Source organism: Rhea americana, unplaced genomic scaffold, assembly GCF_003343005.1.
Source record: "Rhea americana isolate MKP2758 unplaced genomic scaffold, rheAme1 scaffold_109, whole genome shotgun sequence".
Taxonomy (NCBI): Eukaryota; Metazoa; Chordata; class Aves; order Rheiformes; family Rheidae; genus Rhea; species Rhea americana.
Window position 1 is genome coordinate 194,825 of NW_028185139.1, and position 25,061 is coordinate 219,885.

The window sequence follows — 25,061 nt, forward strand, 5'->3', positions numbered from 1 at the left end:
ATAAATAATTGAAAGACAGGAAAGAGGGTCAGAGCTCTTTTGGTGGAGACAAAGGTTTTATGTTCATAAACCCTCCRGGAGAGGGGGTGAGCAGCAAGATAAGTAATTTTGCTACAGATAGTAAGTTGTTTGAAGCAGAAAGGAAAGACTGATTCTGGAGAGTTGCTGAAGGACCTTAAGAAGATTGAGGGGGTCAGCAATAAAATGGTGAATGAATTACAGCATAAAGCGATGAAGAATGCCTTAAGCATGAGAGAGGTACGAGAGAGGTCTGCCGTATTAACGCGGCACGGTAGGTAAGAGTTGGCCGACCCTTCCGATCTGAGGACTAGGCATGAAGCTGTTGAGAGCCAAGCTGAAGATAGTCAAAAGGAGCTCGTTCTTCACGCAGTGAATAGCGGGCCTGTGAAACACCTCAACGCGGGATGTTGTGGATGCAAGCTRTTTACGCGGTTCTGAGCACGTCACCAGAACTGGAAGTAGTCAGGGACTGAGAAAATACTAGGGAGGACAGCATCATACRTCTTTGCTGGTTTTACTCTTTCCCAAGCAGCTATTGTGAGTTGTTGGAAACGGAATACTGACCTAGATAAACCATTAGCCTGAACCAATACATCTGTTCTTACCATCTCCAAATGAGGTTGTTTCTCCAGAGGTGTTAAGAACTAGATGTATTAAATCTTGTGCTTTTTTTTTTAATCTTTCTTAGCAATGATTAGTAGATGTRCTCATGTGTGTCAACAGATCATTTACAGGCCTGCAGGAAGCACGTGAAGTGTTACAATGGGGGGAAAAATGGTTGTGCCACTGGAGGTCGTGATGGAGGTATAAATGTGAGAAGAAGACAGGGTGCGATTTTGCAAGTTATTTTGAATTAATTTCCAGCTGTAGGCAATTAAAGGATGTTACAAGGGAAATTATAAATACTGCCACACAATGCAAATTGAAATTACTTTGCAGATAATTGATTTTTTCTTAAAAAAAGAAAAAAAAAGAKCTTCTCTAATTGCGTGTGATTCCAAGAAATAGATAAATCTCTCATGTAATTTTTATAAAAATTGTTCTCGGTTGATCTCTTCATTTAATCTGATAGATAAACAATTTGTCATTAAAAGCATATTAAGAACACAAAACAGCTCAAGAATTGTATGCTTGTAGGTTTATCGTTAACATTATCTATGTAGCCTGCATGAAGTTCTATATGAGGGGTGACTGCTAATTTGGTAGGAGTTTTGAAATAAAAAGGAAGTATTTGAATGGTGACTAGTATATWGTTTGTGGGAGTTTCATGCTGTGACTCTAAATGATCTGTTTTCTATTCTCTTTGAATTTAACCAGATATTTAAGAATATTTTACTTTTTTTTTTGTATTTGTTCCTAGGCTGCTCTTTCTTCATGAAATTTAATAGTTTTTTCCACAAAAGTTTTGTAATAAAATTATATTATTTACTTTATCTTTTTGATAACAATGAAAGATAAATTTGCATTATAAACATTATTGTAAACATTACCGTGAGAGAAACCTAGAAATTCCTGCTTCATTACCCCAATTAACTGAATTAATTGTTACTTGTGTAGGAGAAGGTACTATTCTAACTTCAAAAAATGGCCAGTTGTTTTATCGATAATAGATGCTAACAGAATAGGACAGAAATCATACATAAATTTTGCATTTAAAGTCTACTTGAAAAGATTGAATTTAAATATATTTCCTTTAGAAATAAGTAGATTTTTTTGTAGTTACAATATAATTTCTGTATAACAAGCTGAATATTTACTTTCAAGACTAGAAGAGTGTATAGCCGCTTTTGGGGTTCTTGAGTACACATGCTGTTTGGATTGGTTATTACATAGGTAGGAAAAATACTGATTTCGGATAACTCACGTTCTTAGTTCTAAAGAAACTGGTAGGCAGCGCTGGGCAATAAATGGAAGTATGTATCTTGCTTTCATTGCTGTAGGTGAGCCCCAGTTGTACAGTGCTCCTTTTGGCTAATAAAAGAGCATATCTGTATGTCTTGATTTTTTWWTTTTTTTTAAGCTGTACTGCCATGTATGCTATATTGGAGTTATCTGGTGGGTAGATGACAAGTGTGTGTATAATTGGCTAGGTCTAGAATAATCAAACCTGCACCAAATTCAGAGGGCCGCTGGGCAGGTATTTCTGGAGGTACGTTCTCCTTTCCAGGAGCMCAGTCTGTTGGGTTGGAATAACATAGTGTGGGGGACAGAGCCTCTCGTTTTGAATGTGGAACTACTCTTTCTGCCTCCCCCAAATACACAACTGAACCAGGCAGTCACCTTTAATTAGATGGGCAAAGATGTTACACTTTTCAGTAGGATGATTTCAGGTTTGGATTTCATAGCGCGTAAAGTGTTTTGTGATGTGTTTGTTTATCTCTGTGTTCAGGAGCATTATTGCATGTTTCGATGCTAGGAGAATATTTCTCCTTTTAGAAGGTGGTTTCTCACTCTATCAGCAATATGTTAGAAGCCTTCTGGCTTGCTTCTGTTTGTGACATTTTCTGTTGCAATATTGGTCYGCCCTGCTACAACTTGCTTTGTACTTCAAGACAGTAGGCATAAATCGAATTCCCTTTAGAAATTAAACTATGTGAATAAATGTTCCATTTTTCCATTGTGCATATTTGAGGGAAATATTATTTTCAAAATGAAAATATTCTGTATTTTAACACCTCTGTGTCTTCATCCTCAGGCTTTGCTTCTGTGCCAGTGAAAGGGAGTTGCTGTTCCTACGCTAGCCTGGCATGGGCTCTGCAGACACGGTGTTCCATCTCCATCCCCCGAAGCGTGACAGTGGAGCAATGCAGACAAAGCAGTTTCTTCAATATGTGTAAGTCTTGAATTGGATTACAATTAATACCCGAAAAAAAAAATAGAAGAGGGATACATAACTTTGCTTTAGACAGACACAGTCCTCGTGAAAATCTGTTTATAGTAACTTTTTGTTTYTACTCTAGTTACATATCTCCTAAGCTTACTGTTGTAACTACAGCTATTGACAGAATGCACAAGGTCAGTTTATTATCTTTTAATAGCAAGTAAGGCTTCATCTGACAGTGAAAGTAAGCAGGAAGGAAACACCTTCCCCTTGGTCTCTTAGTCCTTTTTGAAAATATAAATTGTATGTTTATTTTCCAAGTGCTTTTGAGCTGCAGGCAAGAGATACTATTCAAGCTGTGCTCTCTCAAAAATTAACTAATTAAAAAGCAATAAAGGGCTAAACAAAAAGTGTTGACAATGTCCTGGTAATTGTCTGCCCAGCTGCAGCATTATCCTCCAGTCCTGAAAGGAATTACACAGATGCTTAACATAATTGAGAAATGCTGACTGCTTAAATTTCACGCTTGAGACTATGAACTGAGATAGCTGAGGGGCAGATACTCCACCTGTTTTGCAGTCCCTAACCTGTGGCAGTTTCCCATGGGGAAAGGGAAGGAGCAGGAGAACATCTCTGGCATAGGTAGCTGCAACAGTTTGAGAGTCACAGCTCTTTGACTTTTTGCAATTCATAGAATGCAAGAGCTCTGCTAGATCAAACTTAGAGAACTGACAGTTTTTTCTTATGCTTTTTGATGTCCAGGTAGAAAATACTCTGTTTCTTTTTCATTTATTTTCTAAAGAAGTGAGGCTTAAGCAGTTTCACTCTGCTGTTCCTCTTATTCAGTAAACTTTCACTATTTCAAACCAACTTAAGGGTGGACAGGTCTTAAAAGACCTGCAAAGGGCTGCAACATGAAGCAGGGACTCTATGCAGGAAAGGTTTTCTAAGCATCCCACTGCAGAAAAAAATCAATTGGGATTTTCTTTTAGGCACCCAAGCAGTCACAAAATAAGAATCTGTGAGAAGTTAAGCACAGTTATTATTTTGTTTATCTTAAATTAAAAGTGTAGCACTGCAAGTCATTGCAGTGTGGTTATAATTTGTTGCTTAGATGCTTTCTTAATTATGTTCCTGTTCATATTCATAAAGCTTAGATGAGGTCTGTGTTACCAGGAGTTCTGCCAGCCGTCATTTCACTTGTTAGATGACTGCATTCAAAACATTTGCTGCAATGACATCCTATTGTTTGACTTTAACATTTTAAACAAGCTACATTTAGGCACACTGCACAAAACTACTAGATTATTTAATAATAGTTTGCAAGAATTTGCGTACCTCCTTTATGAATCCAGCAGAGACTGTAGCCATCAAATCTGGAAGACTTAGAATTTTATGTTTCAAAGTGCTATTCTTCTGACATCAGTTTCTATTATGGAAATCAATCTGTGGTTTTGTTTGTTCTTTTTTTAAAAAACAGATTGTGGGCAAAATGATACGAGACTATTATTTTAAAGTCTTGGTCTGCTTCACTTTGTAAGCTATTGGTAGGCCATTTTGTTAAAAAGGCAGGTTGCAGAAATGTGTTGGACATAAAAACCTTGATTCTTAAGAACCATTTTCTGCTTTTCAAAGCAATTAAGCAAGCTGGATAAATAAGAGATCCCACAGGACTGTGGAGAGTAGAGTAATTGTTTTTTCTTTGTTCAATTCATCATGCAGTTCATTTGGAAATGTAAAATTAGTCTATTGATTTCAAGCATGAGCCAACTCTACAGAATCCCCATACTAATCAGGTAATGATATATGGAGCGTACGGCGCTACTCTTTCAGTTATGATTACTCTCAAACTTTTACTGTTCTTTTTCCACTTGGAGGCATGCACTGGAAAGATATGCTGTTTACAAAGAAAAAAGTGAATTTTTGTGCAGTTTATATGTAGTTTTCTATTTGTGAACATAAATTTAAGTCTTAGAACCCAGTATGTCTTGCYTCAAGTTGTGGGGCTGAAGGCATATCACCTGCCTGCCATATTTTGTACAGTGTTTTCCGAAGGATATTTGGGAGCACGTGTATCAGAAAGGTGGATGTCAGAGAACAGGTATAGGCTGAAATGGAGAATTTTGGACTTTGGAAGTATCTGAAAAGAACGTTTAAGTGCGGAGGGTAGCAAACAGAAGCTGCATCTGGTGAGTGAGAAGTAAGCTGGCTTAGTGCCTGGAGAGAGCAGGTATGTGTGAAACTCCCAAATAGCTGATTTCTGTGGAGTATCTCTGGGAGAAGGAGGAGACATTTAAATGGGTGATGAGGCTGTGGCAAAGCACTGGCTCAATTCTGTGGGTGCCAAGGGGAAGGGAAACTATCAAACTGACTGTAATGGGAGCTCTGTGGAGCTGATTTGTTTGCAGGTTTGAGGCCAATGCTGATTTTATCTTAGCTCTTAGATGTTTGCTTTTTCAATTTGCGGTATCTTCTGCCCCTGTGGCTTTTTAAATTCTCTTCAGTACAGTTTTGTGTTCCATACCAATGATAGCAGTGGTGAGACAATAAAAGGGAAGCAGCAGAGTCCTTTGACCGAAGAGCTCCAGTGCCGCTGGATGAAACTAGGTGCATGAAATTGCACCATCATAACGCTTGTTCATGATGGTGTCCATCTGCAACACTGTCTTCTGCTCGTGCTGGCCAGTCACCTTTCTCACAAATGCATCTCTCCTTTTATTTTTTCAAGTCCCACCAGGATTTTAATACCTAACTGTGATGATTCTTTTTTTCTTCTGTGAAGCCTTCTTTCTTCCCTAGAAATGCTCTCAAAGCAAGGAGATTGTTTTTTGTTTTTCCTAGCTGGTAATATTTTGGGTGGAAGGCTGAGGGTTTCATAACTGCTCTTCTTGCTGAGCTGTTTTCCCTTCCTTTTTTCCATGCTGGTGTTCTTTGAATAGTTTTTTTTTTTAAAAAAAAAAAAAAGAATCAAAATTCAAATGAAGTAAGATATTAGCTATATAAATCACATTATGGCACTCATGTTCTCCAGCAGTGGAGTTACTTTAAAAATATGGTAACATTAAAAAATGCGGATATAACCATTTTATGTGAAACAATTTTCAAGGGAAATGTCAACCAAATGACAGTCCTTTCTGACGGAAGAAGGTGACAGTACCTTTCTGTCTCATTAGTGAAGATTTACTTCTCTTCCATCATAATCTTAAAAATGTTAACATCCTCTTGTTAGGAGGGTCATATATACCTTTGGCTTGACCTTTAAAAATAGTTTAAGTCATTGAAAGGGGAGGAATTGCAATTTTCTCAAGCAGCCTGTGGTCCTTATCCAGATAGCTAGCTACTGCACTCCAGTAGAACTGTACACAGGGGTTTGTTCCTGGCCAACAGCGTGTATCAGTGAGTCTGTAATGAAATGATTTAAACTGATCTTATTATCCCAGGCTTAGTTTCTGTCCCTCCCTCCCTGCCCCCTCCCACCCACCCACTATGAGAAGCAATTAGGTTTACAGTCCTCAAAATACTTATTTCACATGCTTGCTTGGAGATATTGTGGAAGGGCCTGATTTTTTCAAACCATACTGAATACCTTCCTGTGAAATATCTTGCTTCCTTTTCCAATGTGTCTAAACAGATCTTGGCATGTGCAGATAATGTCTTGGTTGTACCTGTTTCAGCCCAAATTCTGTGAGAGAGGATAGGGCAGATCTGTTTTCCCTGCCTCTCAGTGTATCTACATGTTTTCATGTGCATGCATACAGGCTAGGAACTCGCACTGATCCAGACTTTCTGTACAGATACTTAAACTTCCAGTCTTTGACAAGCATTGATTTTAAAAAGTGTTGTATATTTTTCGTGGAAGACATATGTGTCTGTATCTGAGGTATAGCTGAGGCAAATGTGAGGTATGGACCCTGTTTTAATTGGATAGCCACAGAATTGGGTTGAAATATAGGGGCTGTCACTGTCAAAGGCAGCAGGGGCACACAGATGTGGTCCTGAATACTGAAACCATTTGACTTGTTCCCAGACAGAATATCAAGCTGTTATGTAGAATTATACCTGTACAGAATAGCTTTGACCCCAATCATCCAAACCCTGCGGTAATACCAAGCAAGCACAATTTCCTCACCATCCGTTGCGTATGTAAGTCTACGCGAGGCTGATGAACTTTCGTATGAAATTGTGATTATATCAAAATTATGCTTTCCTACTTAATACATTAATTGCATTAATTACACTTGGGAACAAATGGAAAGGAAGAGCTTAAGTTCTTTGTTGCTAGATGACATTGCCTATTAGGTTAGAATACGGAATGCAGAAAGATGACCACTTTGCAGAGGTTTTAGACCTAGTTTGTAGCAACCAAAGGGGAATCATTTTGGCCAATGATGTAAAAACATACTTAGGAGTAACGTGTTGTCTCTGGAGGCTTTGCTTACTGTAAGGAATTGTACTCAGTGTAAACCTTTGTGTTTGGGTTATTTATTGGAAACATCAGTTCTTGAAAGTCTATTTTTTAATTACAYTTTATATTAATTTTTCCCAGCTCTCCTGTGTGAGTTTGCTTTGGGTAAAATTGGCCCAAGTTGAAGATCAGAGTTTAAAAAAAAAAAATTCCATTTTAAAATATTATTTTTTAAACTGAGTATGACTGCTCTGGATAAACAATTACTAAATTACCACTAGTCACTGCCAACAATAAAATGTGAACAGTTTTGTTGTTTCAGCATTAACAATGCTATAAAGATCTCCAAATGTAGAACTGTCTGTTTTTTCCCTTTTACAAGGGGGGTATCTCTCTCCATGTGTGTGTGTGTGTGTGTGTGTGTGTGTTGAAGAATTCATTTATTGTTTTTATTCAGGAAAAGGGGAACTAATATAAAATGCCTTAAAGTTAATAGTACTTATTGAGGGAGCTGTTTCTTCTGGTCTTGATCTGCAACTATGCAGTATATCTTTGAAGTCATTTCAGGCAAGCGGCCGCTGTTTTATTTTGAGGAAATGATCTAGACCAATGGTGTTGAGTTTGCAAACCTCATTGAAATCAGCATCCTCCAAATCCATCCGGTGACATGATGCCATCTTTATACTTTTTAAAATACAAAAAGCTGGAAATGAAAGATTTAAAAGATATTAGCCTGAACCCAGCATCTATTCTTGTAAGCTGCTATGAAGAAGAAATGTAAGTTCTCAATTTTTTGTCAGGATTTACAGTCATTATTTGCAGCCATTTTGGTTCTTTGTTTCACTTAACAAGTTTTTATCTATTATTGATTAGGTTTGTAGCAGGATTTATTCAGGATTTGATTTATGGCTATCCTGAGGAACTCTCATCTGTAGCTTTCCACTGACAAGTTGCTGAATTGCTGTTTTTAAAGAAATGTTAAATTCTCCTGCAAATGCACTTTGACAGCGTACTGGAAGCTTGCAGTTATGCAGAGTTATTCATTGTGTAGCAGTTTGAATGCATTTTTCAGGRTAGTGTTTTCCAATTACAAAGATTTCTTTGTAATTTCAGAATGCAATAGTTTTGTTTCTGGTTATTGAGAAGTTGCCCTAAACTTTCCTGTAGATAGCATGGGACAACAGTTAGGTTATAGAGACATCCTTTGCTTCCAGCAAATTTGCAAGCACATCTAAGCTAGATTTGTTCTGCAATCCACATAAGAGACCTGGTGGGGTTTTTTAATGGTATTATTAAACTTATTTATGTAAGCAGGTAGCCGCTGAGCCTTCAGCAGCGTACAGAGGATTTTTTAAAGCTTGTTTGAATAAGAATACCTACAGGAACTAGCACTAACATTAAGAAAAGCAAAACAAATAGAAGGCAGAAAGCCTGTTGGTGGATGAGGTTCTTAACTGTTTCAAAATTGTGGAAACCCAACTAGCAGTAAGAAGTAGAGATGCTGCCCGTGAAAAAATAACCTGTCAGAAGARCAGAGGTTTGTTGCTCTTACGGCGAAGATTTTTAGCCGCTGTGAAAGCAAGCTTACTGTGCGGGGCCTTTGTGTTCCCTAATTTCCCTTGATACCTTTTTCATAAATTGGCACGTTTGTCTTTTTGTAGCAGCCGTTAAATTATTAAATAGCTTTATTATGGAGGTGACTTAGCATGGAGGCTGTGACATGGAATCCGAAGTACTAAACTTAACACATAGAGGTATCTTTGTAGGGACATTTTTTAGACTGACCAATTTAAATGCTGGTTCCTAAAAAGTGACGGGGAGTTTATTTGCTTTGTGGCATATTTGCATTATTTGCTATAATGGGCATATGCRTAACTTAGAAGGACACTGTCACAGTGACTGATTTTCTGAGGTCGTCAGCACTGGGCAAATGTATTAAATACAAGTAGAGCACCTTCAGATTTACAGGAGTGCCATGGCTGATGATACAAAATTTGTTTGCTGATGTAGGTCACCAGGATTAGGAGATTTACGCATAATTGGTTTTGGAAAAAATGGTGAAAAATGCTGAAATGTCATTGGGAGCTGTTGTTGAAAATAACAGAAATATAGGTTCAAATCCAACACAAGCTAGATCTGTTCCAAGTTTTAAAAATAAAACTGCTATTGGGTTTTTCGTGCTCCTGAAGAAAGTTGTMATTTTGCAAGGAAAACCAGATGTTCAGAATTCCTGTAGACCGTTCTGGTTAGCTCTGATGAGATGGTATTGCTGTTGTCTTTTCTGGTACTGCAAGATCATAAAACTCTTTTTAATTGGAGCAGTCCAGCTCTACCTGCATCTCAGTGACGAGACTGTTGAATAATTTTGTTGCATAGTGTCAGTGCCCTGCATTAAAAATTTCTGTTCAACAGACTATCAATTTACTGACAGTTAAATTGTCACTGAGGACTTAAGTAATTTAAAAATGAGTGGATTGCTGTGTTCTCATTAATACTGGTATTAGATACTAGCCGTATAATCAAAGTGGTAGAAGGATTAACTTAACTATCTAAGTTTCTAGAATCTCATCAAATCCTGCTTTAGAAGGATTACTTACTCTTTAGTGTTCATGAACACCGACAGGATGACCTCTCTGGAGGCTTTTTCACTTGAGAACAAATGCTTAAATGCAATTTCCAGTAGTGAAGAATTTGTTTAAAACCTGTCTGGGGCACAGAGAGACTTTGTGTTGTCTAATGTGTGGTTACACGATTCTTACCAGAGATGGCACATCCTTAAAACGTTAGCCATCGCTCTAGAATTTTGAAAGTAGAACCATGTCAAAGAACAGAAGAGTGGGCGTGAGTTGTTTTGTTTTGTTTTGTTTTAACATCCTCTACAGTGATAACATCTTATTCTACAACTTGAATTGTCTTGACATCTTGGAGGCGCCAAGTTGTAGAATTAGTGACATTATATTTTCTCCAGTCTCATCCTACTTGAGTTATACGTGGAGRCAGCTCTGAGCACAGGCCTGTTATTTGCTTTTGATTAAAAAAAAAAAAAGCCTTTTCTTAATGGATCCTCCGAGCTGCTGGTTGTGGTGAGGTGATAGAAGTGCGTGTTTTTTCCCAGAGTTTAGAGTCTATCCTGTTTCRAAAAGGTTTCTCAAAAACAACAGGTATCCAATGCAAAAATTATATGATTGTACTGCAGTGGTGTCTGAGAGGTTTCTAGATGTAAGGTAAAACTGAACTGAGCTTACAGAGCTTGAGAATGACCTTGGCTGGACCAAATGTCCATCTAAGCCAGCATCCTGCCTCCCGCAGCAGCAGATGCTATGGGAAGAGTGTAAGAGTAGGATGAGTGTGTAGGAATACTTCCTCAAAAAGTCCTCGTGGCCTTCAATGACTTGTGACATGGTGTTTTGTCATCTGTAGCTCTAGGTGGCTTTTTCTTCTGTGAATTGCTCAGCTGCTTTTAAACCGATGTAAACTTTCTGTCATGAGTGCAGTCTCTTTTTCGGAGATGGAGAAGCATGTATTCGTTGGAGAAGACAAGGTCAAGGAAATGTCCTCTGCACTTGAGTATAAAATTTTGAGGTTTGTGGTGCTTGGTCCCTGGAGGAGTTGATTCAGAAGCTGCTGACCTGCCCTGGGAAAATTGTCTGCTTTTGGTCATTAAGCAGCTGAGTCTAGACTCTGTCATTTATCTAAAGCTGAAACTTCATGTGAATTGCAGTAGGATAAATAAGCAGCATATACTCTTTAAAGGTGTGGTTTCATATTTCATGTCAGGTGGACTATTTTTTCCAAATCCAGTTTTTTATTTTGAAGGGGAGCGGTTAAAATAGCATACTTATTTGTCTRCTAATAAAAATACATAGTCAGAGCCAAAACCTGGAAGTGAATGTTAGCAACTGGAAAGATCTTACAAAATTTCTTAAGGTGATAGAGATACATAGATGTAGTGGCATTTGTGGGCAATAGTGCGTTGGGGTAAGCACATTTATTATGACACGTTCATAAATCTTTTTATTGTGTCAGTTATATTAATGTCTTTGTATCTCTACTGTTGTTCTGCTTTAAGACTATTCTGTCATCAAAATACTTCAAGCAAAAATTGCTTGTAAGTGGAAAGTGTCAGCCTCTAGCCTCTGTAGCTGTTTTACAAAATTAATCCTTTCTTTCCCTTTTACTTGCATCTACAAGTAGTGCTCCCATCAATTTGCCTACTTACTCTCTCTCTCTCTCTCTTTTTTTTTTAGTTTATAGTCTCGTCTTGCAGGAGGCAAGGAAATCTGCTTTTAATCTCAGCTTATCAGGCTCTTGTATTCTCTTTTCTGATGTGGTTTATAGCAAGACTGTGTGGTAGTACTTGAGAGTTACTGAGGTATAGTCTAATATTCATCTTCCACTGAAGTAAGCACTAAGACTGTCTGGTTTCTAAAATTGGGGGGGGGGTAGTATAAAAGTGCACAAAAACAAATCCTTTTCAGAACATTACGACCATCTTTTATGTAGAAGATAAAATGGAGTGGCGTCATACAAACCTATTATTGGCAGTTGTTGGTGATCAGCTTGCGTAAAGCATGCTTTCAACAAAATTGAATAGTGGATTTTTTTTCTAGGCCACGGCAATAAAATCTTACATATCATACGGTTTCTCTTTTTCAGTTAGTAGCTATATGCTATTTGGTAATTGTCCGCATGAAAAGTGGTATGGTGATGCTCATTTCTGAATGGGGTTATATCCTCCATTAACCAGGGTTTGCTCCTGCCYCTGTGTATGCTCTCTGATCATCTTCATGCTTGGCTGCCAAGTCAGAATGACCTTTCTTATGGCCAGATTTTGATTTTTTTTTTTTTCCCTCATTGCTGTGTTGTCTGTCCGTCTTCAGCAATGTTCCCACCATTGTAATCATCTTGACTGCGGCCTATTTCCCTTCTTGTCACTTTGTCTTAAAATCAGTTTGATATCTCCCATCTTACAAAGAACTCTCAGCTTGGTAGCCTGCAGGCTTCTGATGTGTTTCATGAAATCCAACAGCTTTCCAAATACATGATGATATTATTATAGACTGATTAGCTGAACTGCATTTTGGTATACCAAACATGACRTTTTCCTCTGGTTCTAGTTTTGTCAGATTTTGTGTGGTGCTTGAGGCCAATGCTAGTCTCAGCCTGACCCCATCTTTGCTGAATCTGTTGGCCTTGACTTGTCTCCTTTGGTACAAAGCAATCTCCTTATTCTGTGGCTTTTGCTACTTTCCCTGTTTTGAGATTAAGTGATTTTTATCACCTAGATACTTAGAATACAGTTCCAAGTASTGTTTTTTTGACTGTGTAACCAGCTCAAGAGCTCCTTGTTCTTTTATCTCAGCTGCTTCTTCGTGTTACTCTGCAGCCTCCTTGGTAGTCAGCAGGATTGCTTGTGAGGCTGCATGAACTGAAGCAGACTGGGGAACTGTTCCAGATTGCAACCCTGCACAGAAACACATACATGGACCGCATCCTTATTGTCATGTCTTGTTTCCAGGACAGCAGCATTATCATAAATACACTGAATCTGCTAGTTACGCAATGTTTTCTGAAGAAACTAAGAAGCTTAAGTCTGTGCAATCATTTGTCAGGCTTCCAATTCACGTGTTAAGTCTCATAGTCCACTTTAAAAATGTGGAAAGCTCCATAACTTGATACATCACCTGCTTACCAGTAATTTTTTATTAAACTTTAAGGCAATGCTAACTTGGGGTAATATTCAGAACTTTTTATCTATTGTCCTCTACCCATGGCAGCTTATGTCTTTTATTAGAAGTAACACGCTCAGTCAGCACTGAAGTTTTTCTGTTTGGTGAGTTCTGTGCRGATTCACATTTCTTTGGTGGTATTTTGGTCCTGCCAGTACCCACACAGAGCCATGCCCTGGCAAGATCTGAACTGCTTCCTCTTACATTTCCCATCCTGATAGCTGACAATATTCACTCACCTGTACCTGCTCTCTAGGGAGCGATGTAGCTTTTCCTCCTCTTTCTTCTGGTACTTTTGATATTTAGCACACAGTTATGTCCRTCAGTTCTTTGTATTGAGCTGCAAACTTTCTTGTGGCTGGCTGTGGAGATGCTGGTTTCCAGCCATTCAGTAAAGTTACYGTGTTTTTACCATTAACATCTCAACATTAGTGTTCACTTGAGTGTTCAAAGAGAGCGTATTTTCAGATAGTTATTTCCTCTGTGCAGGGAATAAAGCCTGCCCAGGAGCAAGTGTAATTTTTGCATCACAGCATGTAAGAAATGTGATAAATGTCACTGTTATCTGCAGTCCACAGACATTTCCACTTGTTTAGCCTGACATGAAACCTGTATTACTCTTTTTGGCTTGCTGTACTATTCCTACAAGATACATAATTTCAGTGACTTTTTAGGCCATTCTACTCTTGCCCATCTCATGGGAATGCTATTTTGTAGCTTGTAGTATTGTATGTCCTTTCTCATCTGTAACCATTTCTAAGGTACTGACTTTTGACTCTTTGTTTCAAGAATGTRCTTCTCAAAGAGTTACATCTATGTGTCCCAGTTTGAAAAGAATTTTTGATGAAAAGGGGGAGATCACACCTTTGAAAGAGCAACCTAGATACTGTATTCAAACTTAATGCAAAAATAAACTTGGGCAGTTAGCATTAGCTCTAGGAGTCCTGGCTAACTCCACTTTTTTACCTTACTACCACCATAGCAGAGCTTCCCCAGCACCAGTGCAGCTGCCAGTCTGCAGGACAGGATCTCTCACACGGATTCATCTGGCAATTGTTGCTGAGAAACTGTAGACATTTGAGTATAGTTATTTTTCTTCCCTTGGTTAAAAGCATTTACAGATGACTAATTTAGATAAAACAGAATCAGTCCGTAGTCTGAGATAAAGATTGGAATTGTCATAGGAACATTGCCTCTGGATGAAGCACATGATAACATCAATCTGCAAATAAAACAGTGGTTGTGCTCGCCAGTTCTGTGGTGGCAACCTTCTCATCTGCACTACCGGCATGCAGTACTGTCTGTGCAGCGTCTTCCTCATGACAACAATTCATTTTTTGGTTGGTTTTTGTTTAGAATATGAGGAAGTAATGGGAGTGCTGGTGGACAACAAGTTGACCATGAGCCACCAGTGTGCCCTTGTGGCCCAAAAGGCCAACAGTGTCCCAGGCTGCCTTAGGAAGAGCATTGCCAGCAGTTYGAGGGAGGTGATCCTCCCCCTCTACTCAGTCCTGGTGAGGTCACACCTGGAGTACTGTGTCCAGTGCTGGACTCCCCAGTACAAGAGAGACATGGAGCTACTGGAGAGAGTGCAGCAGAGGGCTACTAAGGTGATGAAGGGACTGGAGCATCTCTCCTGWGAGGAAAGGCTGAGAGAGCTGGGACTGTTTAGCCTGGAGAAGAGAAGACTGAGAGGGGACCTTATCAATGTGTATAAGTATCTGAAGGGAGGGTGTCAAGGAGATGAGGCCAGACTCTTTTCAGTGGTGCCYCATGGCAGGACAAGATGCAATGGCACAAYCTGAAACACAGGCAGTTCTGGAATTTCTTCCCTGTGAGAGTGACAGAGCACTGGAACAGATTGCCCAGAGAGGTTGTGKAGYCTCCTTCCTTGGAGATACTCAAAAACTGTCTGGACACAATCCTGGGCAACATGCWGTAGRTGATCCTGCTTGAGCAGGGGGGTTGGACTAGATGATCTCCAGAGATCCCTTCCAATCTTAACCGTTCTGTGATTCTGTGAAGCCCYCTGTTACTATTAGGTGGGCAAACAGTAGAGTGAAATTAATTATTTGCCTTGTTTACCTTTAAATTGATTTTGAATATCTTTTCAAAAAAMCAGGCGTTCAGCTGGGTGCCTATCTTATTGCAGTCATCATCGGCAGTAGAGGTACATCTGCAACAGGTGTATGTACATGTAGTAGGAAATTACTTTCTTAGTAAAGCAGTAGTCCTATAGCTTAGTACCAAATCACGGCAAAGATCAAGCAGGGGTTAACATTCTGAATTATTTGTTCRGCTTCATTTTCCAGTATAAGCTGTACTTGTACATTACTTATGAAAGCTTTCTCATTTCAGTGACAGCTGATGAGCTATGGAAAGGAGCTTTGGCAGAGACTGGTGTGGGAGTAARGAAAGGAAGAGGAAAGAGAAGGAAGAAGAAGCTAAGGAAGAATCTCAATAGAGGCCAGGAGATCGGTGAAGGTAGATTCATGAATAAGAAGAAATATCTTGACTTTTTCATTTATAGTATTTCTTGGTTTTATAATCTGACAAATTGCTGTTAATTTCCATAGTGTCAGAAAAGCTTTAGAGGTTTTTCTCTTATTAAAAAACAGTCCTAATGTGGTTGGTTGATGTGGTTTGTGGGTTTTTAATATAAATTCTGTATCACAGAACGCATTTTAAAAACATGAGCATTGTTACCCCTTCCATTTTATTAGATTTTCCCAGTGTACAGAATTTGAGTCCTAAAATAAAATGCATATTTTTGGTTTTTGCTATTTTCAAGGACGTTATGGTTTCCTCTGGCCTGGTCTTAATACTCCTGTGATACAAAGTGGGAGAGTCCAGGCAGTTACCCAACGAAAAAAAGAAGAACGAGAGAGAATTCAGTCTGAAATTGTTCAGCAGAGAGATACATGGGAGAAGAAAAGAAAAATAAGAGTTAAGAGAGAGGGAGGTTGGAGTGGAAGCTGTTGGGGAGGTGTCATTCTGGACCCCCCTGACCCAGGTCCTAATGGAGGTAAGAAGGCTGAGTATCTTTCTAGTTTTGTTTGATCTTACTGATAAGGGTCCAGGAGAAAGTGGGATCCAGACTTTTCCAGTGGGATGCAGGCTTTCCCTGTGATTGAAAATCCATTTTATATTTCTCTGTTATGCATCTGTCTGTATCTTCTCCCATACATAAATCAAGGCAACTAAATCAAAGAGCAGACTGTACTAACACAAATGAAATCTTTTAAATTACTGCTTAGTTCAATATAGCTGTTAGACTACTATATTATAGATTACATTGTGTTATACTGTATTATAGATGTATTAGATAGACTATATTATGTTATAAACTGCTGTAAGAGTCTTACAGTACGGAAACATTTATTTGTGTGTTTACATCTGGTCTGGAGTGTGAAGTGGAGCCGTGTTGTTGTATAGTCTTTTAAAGGATCCTATGAGATAAATGAGCCTTTCTTTTCTAGTTCATTTAATGGAGTATGATTTAAGAAGATGTAGTTGGAATGTAGTTAATAGATGTTCATTATTTATGTGCTGCTTACCTAAATCTTATAGTGAAACTGGAGGTCTTGCCTGTAGACTGGAAAAGTAAATTTAATTTTTGTTTCAGCAAGTGTTCTTGAGACCACTAGAAATTCTCTGGTAGCTTTATTTAACATTAGTAAAAACAACTCTTTTCAACTAGTTAAATGTGAGAATGAACATTTCCCTTTACTCAGCTGAAGCAGTTAATGATGCTTGTGTTTTTAWTGTCATCTTCAGACTTTTATAGTTAAAGGAGGTAAGTGAGAAAGCTCTTATTTTCTAGCATTGTTGTTTCAGGCTTGTTGCAGACTCCAGTCATTTTAATAGTTAAGCTTGGCTCATTATTTTCAGAGTTCACTTTGTCTAGTAATATGTTCTCCCAGTGCAAGCTCGGATCTTGGGACATATCTTGCAGCAAGACAAACATAAATGGGGAACTGCATGCGTGGAATCACAATAATATTGGTTTCTGGTATTTTTCAGTCACATTTGCTCCTTGGTCTGCCTAGTACTTTGTTTATGAATTTCTTCCTTTCTGTGAATATTTTCCGGTGATATGCTGTTGGACCTGGAATCAGAATTCCACATGTGCCTTGTGCCAGGTCACAAGGAAGAGAGAGCATTATCTTTTTAGTGTGAGTTAATGCTGTTKTCCGTGTAGACTGAAGTTTTATTGGCGGTTTTTGCAGCTTTTGCTCTTGTAAATTCATGCCCTTGCTACTATCTACTACTCCTCTGTTCCCCCCCTTCCCAGGTTTTCCATTCTTATAGCTTTGTGACTTACAGGCTTTATGGCTTATGTCACAGTAGCATCTGAGTTATGTTGTTTCCCTCGGACTTATCTTGTGAATTTATGGAGAGCCTGCCTATTGATCTCTTTGGGGAGGTTATTTTGTCTTGAATTTTAAGAGCATACCCCTGTATTTTAATACCAGCATAATACTGAAGTATATAAATGAAGGGTTAGCTACAGCTGCTCCCTTGCATTTCATTTTATTTCCTTGAAAGCAAATATTTCATCAAAGGCAGTGACAGGAGGATGGACTAGGCAGCCTGTCACTGAGTTGCCCCTGTCTTACAAGTGGAAAAATAGATTATTTGAGAAGGTCATAAATTGTTTCAAATTTCCCATAAAGTTTGAGGTGGAATATAGAGAAAGTCCAGACTTTGTAGTTCTAGTTCTTTACTTTGAATAAGAGACTATGCTGTTTCTAACTTGAAATGCATTTTCAAATATTTTATTCCATTAAAAGAAAGGGCAGCTGTTGCAAACAACATTTGTGCCTGTATGAGTTTGTCTCCACTGTTCTCCTAGATTTTGGTGTGGCTGATGCTATTGATGTTGGACATTTGCATTAAAGTTGGCAATGTTGGGGCTGTAGTAGTCAGGTCAAGTTCAAACAAAAAGAGGAAAGGGTGCTGCAAGCAAAATATGAGAGTAGAACTGTCAGCTTTTATTTTAAATATGTTTGAGAAAAGCAGTTTCTGCTTAGCATGCAGTAATTTCCTCTTAATCCATTAGAAATCRGAGATTTTCAAGTTCTCCGTGATTCTGTAACTGTCGTCTTATGCAGAGGAGTTAATTAAATGATTTTACAGGGGAACCGGGACATTGGCTATCTGCAAAGCACTGTCAGGGTGATAAAATGAATAGATCCAAAGCAACAAAACCCAGTTTATCCTTTTGTCCTGAGACCATGGCACTTTTGGATGCCCTGGGCCAAAGCAAGCTTGAGCTCTGATGGAGGCTTTGCAGTTCAGACCTTCCTTTCTGGTTGGGCTTCTCTAGTACTGAACAGCAGTTGAGAACAGACTGTGATTGTATGTGCTTCATTTCTTTCTGAGGGGCCTTCTCCTGCAACCTCTTTACTTACTATGCTAGCTATCAGCATAGAAAGAGCAGTACTCTTCAGTTGGAACTATGATTATTTTTCCTCCAAGTCAACAGTGGTCCTTTGCAATTGAAGARGCTTCAGAGAAAGGATTGAGTATATGCTGGCATTTACTCTCTCCCATGACCTTCCTGTGGACTAAGAAGTCTCTCTAAATTGCAGTGAGATGATGGTGTTTGTTATCATTTTGGAGACAATATGTAAATCATTAGGCAACCCCTGGAGAAGGAATGGGTTGCCAGTTCTCACTGATGGCAGCGTTTTCAGCTCCCAGGTCTTTCTCCAGAACCTCAGTATGACTATACGAACAAAATACATATCAAATGTTTAATTAACCCTGGTCTCCTATGTAAAGTTGAAATGATGCGGTTCATGAGGTCAGTTGGAAAAGCCGGAGGGATGGGAGGGTCTCATCAATCCTGCATATACTGCAGGATTCATTGCATTTCAGTCCACTGCCCGTTGGTTTAAAAATCAGTGCTCGGGGATGAGGGAGGAGAGGGTCCTCAAGAGTAGTAAAAGGTGACTCCTTGCGTTGCATGTTTAAAATTTACACATGGAAAAAGTGCATGTATTAAAATACAGATGAATAAAAGTGGGCTCTCGGTTACACACCAGTGAGCAAAGATATTTAAAATTTATATTGAGGTGTTTGTGTAGTCATCAAGTTTGAAACAGGACTCTGGAGAAAATGCATTCTTCTGACAGCATCCGTGACCCACAGCGTTTTTGCCTGCTTTTATAAGATGAATGCTGCGTGCTGCCGGTAGGATTGCTGAAAACCAAGCCTGAGGGATTTACTTGCTGTCTTCTCTTACAGAGTGCGCCAGGGTGAAGGCCCGTGGATCAGATCTGCCTGGGCTTCTCCCTGTCTGCCTGCTTTCAGCTCTCTCCCTTGAGTTACTGTCTCGCGAGGCAGTGTGCATTGATAAGCTGTCATGCCGTGCCCAGAGTGCTGCAGTGGCTTTGCACTTTCCCCCCTGCAAGGTTGTAAGGCATTTCTGAAATGTCTTATTTCTTTGAAGTCGCTAATGACAAAGCAGAAATGTAATATCTTTCTGTGCAGTGGAAAGGATGCATTTGCCTCTTAGAGTTGAATAATGTGCTGTACACCTGAACACCGTTCTTACCACCGGTGTGGTGACAGGACTAAAATGCACTCTTGACATGGAAGCAATCTTCATTTTGCAAGGCAAAATACTTGAACTGTCACTGGACAGAAAAAAAAATAATGCTACAGTTCTGTTTGACAGAGACATTTTTTCCAGCAGCTTTTGAAACTGAAACAGAAGAAATAGTTTCACTCGGAGATTCTTGGTTATTTGAAGCAGCTATGGGTTTTTTTTTTTGGAGAGGGGGGTCTCTTTCTGGAATTTCACGGAAATGCTACCAAAAATACTTGCAATTTGCTTGAATCTCTATTGATTATCTAATACAAGCTTCAAAATATTCTAAGYAATATTGGATACTGTGGCCAGCCAGTAAAAACTGAGTATATTTTGTTACTGTTGCATGCTCTGGAAAATTATTTATCTTAGCATTTTTGCAACTGTAGAAAATTGGGAAGAAGATTAGGTATGATTTAACAAAAATACTTAAATGTAAATGCTGAGTTTTGCGGGGCTTTCCAAAAGAAAGTTTCAGGTTAAATTCAGAGAGGRGGTGTACCTCATGGCCAAAATATYGAACAAATTCTCAGGACATCTGGGRTCTTTATCAGCTCTGCTGTAGTTTTGTGTGTGATGTTCAAGCAAAGGAGTTAAATCTGTATATCTTGCTTTACCATTTGGAAAATCAGAGGTTTTTTTCCTTCCTATGCTCTGCTCTGGTTATTTAGGTTGGACATTCTTTGAATACTGTTTCCCTCTTGCTTCTCTGCGTGCACAGTATTTAAAGATGAAGTACTCGTTGCAGCTGAAAGTTAGATTTCCTAAATAGCACAGACAGCATGTTTAATGGTTGTCACCTCTTAATTATAACAAGAATTGTATTAGACTTTCTGGGGAGTTCATCATTTGAGTAGAGATTTTTTTTAAGTTAGATTTCTTCACAAATATTGTTTTGTTTTTTTAACAAAAGAAATGGAAAAAATCTTATGATTTATAAATCAGGGCTGTATGTTGTTTTTTCACCAACATTCTAAAGGAGAATCAATATACGGAGTCAAATTACAAAATATATTTAAGATCTTTAAAAAGAAAGCAACTCAAGATATGTATGTTCAAATTCTTCTTTCCTTTTCTACTTATATACTGTAATTTATAAAATAACCTCAGTATTAAATATTAGATCCTTTTTAAATTACACCACCAGCAGGGAGCTATGCTGATAGATAGTTAATACACAGAAATGTAATACCTTATTTTTCTCCCAACAGAGACTTATGAAGATTTTGAAACGAGAGTCATTGAGGTAAGCATTACAAAAGCATTCAAGGACTTTAATTATCACTATTTTTTAGTGGTCTTGCACTTTATTTATCAACCCTTGATAAGTCARTCTTAAAGCAATAGGATTTAGTCCAGTGTTCTTTTGCAATTGCATCTTCTCTGCCGAGCATGTAATACCAGGAATAATGCAGGTCTTGTTTCCACCGTCATTCCTAAACAGCTCACATTACATCATCTCATTTCAAAAATAGCTGACAATCAAAACCATTAACTGAGGAAAAGATGCTGGTGTCTGCCTGTGTTTATTTCCAACATTTTCATTATCTCTTAGTAAATAAGATCTAATATATTCTTTAAATCCCGCTGTCTTGTTGTTTGGAAGTAGTCAAGCTGACTCCCATAYGCTTATGTCACAAATTTGTTCGTGGTTGGACATTGTGGAAGTATTCTAGATACTCTTGAACCTTGTGGCTGGCTGAGTGACACTTCATAATGGCAGTGCAGAATGTTTTAAAGAACAATAAAYGCGCTGAAAAGCATTCTGCGTGCCCCAAGTATTTAATGAAATCAGTGAATCATCTTAGAAAATGCTAGAGGAATTTAAGTTTTTGTTGGCACTTGATGATAATGACAAACATTAAAGTGGTGATGGAGTTGGAATTTAACTGTAAACTCGTTCCATAAACTTACATAGCCAAAATTAGCTTATAAGCTCTGTAGACTTTACCAAACTATTTTCACAGTTACAAGGTATTATAAACAAAAGCAGTAAGTAATTCTTTCATAGTAAGTTAAGAAGCTACTGAGGTTTTAAGATATTTAGTCTTCCTTTTCATGACCGTGTCACCTTCTGCAAACATGCAGCAACTCTTCCAGTGTGTAACTGGTTATATGCAATCCCTTGACTGGTGTGAAGACATATTAGCTGACAGCTAAATCCTTGCCATTCGAGATGTTTTCTAACTGACAGCAAAATTTCAAGCTGCAGGCTAAGATCCTTAATGCTACCAAAAAAAAAAAATTCTTTAGCCACTCAAATTCTTAGTAGTGATTTCAGCAGGACTACGCATGGGAATGGGGTCAGAGAAAAACAGGTTTTTTCAGAGAGTCAAAGCGGGCTTTCTTTGGAAAAGAAAATAATCCATTGATAATAGTAAAAGTGAGTTTTGGTTGGAAAACAAGAAATAGATTTTTGGTGGTGAAACATAACATGTTGGTATTGCAGATAAATGGACCCTTATTATTTCTCAAGGGAAAAGTCTTTACTGGAGAATGCAACTCATTCCARAGCAGACCATTAATACTTAGTACTACAGAAGTACATGCTATCACAAGATATATGTTACCTCCCATTTATCTTTATTTTTTTACTTATTAGGTTGTTTTTCATTTGAAATACATTAGTTGCTAGGGAACTAAGGGCACATGTGTAAAGATTGGTGAGGAGGAATCATGACTTCAGATATAAATTGATTTCTTGTGACTTATTTGCTACTAGTTCAGAATCAGACAATGCACAGCATCCAGAAAGATGGCAGCTSTGGGAGTGAGAGCAGTTTTTGCCCTTTTTCCCTACTTGTTCCCTTCCCTTCTAGTTGCATCCTTATTTCAGTGAGACTAGTGGCAGCAGTGGCCAGCTCGTTTCCAGCTCCGTCCGTGTCCAGGAGTTTGGCATTTATTTTCTTAAACTGCTGAACTCTTAACAATTTGGTTGTAATCGTTTTTAAATACTTGATGTGCGAAAAGGATTTGATTTTTGCCAAAACAATTGAGGCATTTGAAAAGATGACCTTCTAAACTGCGGCAAATTGACTACTACCAGCTTGGGCCATCAGAAAGCATTAATGAGAAGCTTTGGCTGAGTGTTCCTTACTCAAAGGTATTGCTTTTAATGATGAAGAAGAAGACAGTGGGAGAAGTTCAGCATCACTTGCAGCAGTTTTTGGTAGGCTCAGATCTGAAAGCCATGGTCAGGGCTTCACGCCCTGAAGCCCAGCTCAGTAGCCTGTGGAGCCACACGGACAACGTGCCCCCTCCAAAAGCAGGACAACATGCCTGTGAGTCTTCATGTGAGCTGCCAGCTGGAGGAAGACATCCTGGCAGAGCCTTCTTCAGGGAAGGTTGTCAAAGCGCACTGCAATTCTGGAAATAACTGAAATAAGACYTTACTGTACAATGACTCTTTGCCTAATTGGGCCCCCTGAGTGGAAGAACCTGAGCCTCCAGTAACTGCCGCTGAACTATCGGAGGCCAAATGAATCCCTAAGGACATTTTGATGAAATTTGAGTTGTACTTTGGTAAATTAAATTCAGTCCTATTATACAAATACTCAGTGGCACAAATCAACCCAGCAGTTTCACGTTTCAAGTAATTTTATAAACTTGTCGTTTTAACTTCTCATGCTATTTACTTACCAACAGATGAAATTGCTTACCAGATTTGCGCTCCTCTCAGGGTTATCATCAGAACATTCATTTGCTATTAATATTTAACTACGTCATTGATTAAAAAAAAAAAAAAATACAAGTTTGACTGCCTCTTTGAAAAGAGACTCCTTTCATTTCTGATCATGATCTGAGAGCCAAGGTATAAACCTAGATCAGTATGCATTCTCTGATAGATACATAACAGGTCTCTTTGCACATAAGAATGCTGACATATGACCCTTTTATCACTCTAAAATAAAGTGWCTGTTCATTGAGTTGTTATGCAGATGTATTGGCTTCCTACTCAGCATCACTCAGTGGTAGAATGGACTTTCCTTTTGACTCCACTGTAGCATTTAACCTCTTGGTTTTTCTTTCTTTTTTTTCTCTCTTGTTTCTCTACCTTCTACTGTCAGAGAGGYGCTATTATTTTTATTTTTTCCTGGTCTGCCTGATAATGTAATTATTGTTGAAATGTTAAATGCAGGTATTGAAGCGCAGTCATCACCAAGTAATTAATATTTTGAGATGGAGGCAGAACTCTTCAGACCACTGTTTTCATCAGGAAGGCAAGACTGTATTTTCTCAACTACTGGAACTAGCAGTCTCATTTAACATTTTTTTTAACAGCAGCTGAAATACAATATCATCTGAGACTTTTCACATGTTCCACTTTAATAAACAGGTGGTTTTTCATAGCTGAGATAACAGAAGCCCTGCTATTTTGCATGAGCTGATGTTTGTGTAGTATTGGAAATCCAATTGTAGATGCTCTGGTAGGTTTAAAGGTGCCAGGCTAAAGGTAGGGAGGGACAAGGTTCTTTTCTTTTAATATACYACTAAGAGGAAAAAGACAGCGTCTCAAGACGAGTTTGGAGCATGATTTTTCTGCTTGTGTCAGTAGTTGAGATGAAATTTTAGGAGCAATAAATGTACATGTATATACAAGTCAAACCTTCTGAAGCTCAGGAAACAAAATGAAGTAGAGGTGTCTTTAGGTATGTTTAGGTGTCTTGCTGTGCTATTTTATCTGCTTAGCAGTTCTCAGACCAGAATGCTCTGTTTTTCCCTTCTAGGAATCCTCTGTCACTGGCTGGGAAATGTTAATGAAAGAGGAAGCCAAATTCTCATCCCGGTGTTAACGATGCAGTCTCTTATCAGAGCAAAATTTTCCTCAAAAGGATGGGATTTGCAGAACTGTGATAAGAAAAAAAGATATTCAAACTAGCACCCTGAGAAACATTCATGTCCATTTAGTGTGATCACAATTTGCAAAACTAGTTTGGAAAGTAATGCCTAATTACAGCATAGCTAAAGCAGTAAAATGCGAGTGTGGTCACTTGCAGGAGAATTTCGTGAAACTGAGCCAATACATGCTTGCTGGATCTGTCTTCATGATATGCAGTAATCTGCTCAAAGGCCTTTGGGGTGACTATAAGGCTATGAATATTTCACAGTCATGACCTCTTCTTTGTTTTTAAAATTTTCATGCAGAGATGACACAGCCTGAAAATAAACAGTAGTTTGTCACTAAGTGCATGCATCTCTGAAGCTGCYGCATGCCTTTTGGCGATTGTGTGAGTGAATTGTGGTTTTAGTCCAGAGAAATTAAGTAAGTAGGAGGATTCACTACCCTTTCAGATGTGGCTTTGCCAGTCAACAGTAGCAGATGGAAAGTTAGCTTTCAAAGATACCGTTTTGTATTCYGGTATATTTTCAGCAGGCTTTTACAAATTGCAATTTTAAATGGGTAATGGTAACCGTTCATCACATTACTCATCACTACTACAACTTTGCTTATTAAACAGTTCTATGAAATATTGCCTGCATTTTTAG

At 38.5% G+C, this 25,061-nt stretch overlaps 1 protein-coding gene across 1 annotated transcript in view; it reads left to right on the plus strand.

Moving 5' to 3' along the window:
• The window catches only part of MRPS5 (mitochondrial ribosomal protein S5), a 59,544-nt gene that overhangs the window by 5,228 nt on the left and 29,255 nt on the right, over positions 1-25,061 (plus strand). Inside the window, exons 2-5 of the mRNA XM_085311262.1 lie at positions 2,717-2,854; positions 15,335-15,460; positions 15,768-16,001; positions 20,786-20,820. Of these exons, the coding sequence (XP_085167388.1) occupies positions 2,717-2,854; positions 15,335-15,460; positions 15,768-16,001; positions 20,786-20,820 (533 nt within the window). The remainder of the gene's footprint in view (positions 1-2,716; positions 2,855-15,334; positions 15,461-15,767; positions 16,002-20,785; positions 20,821-25,061) is intronic.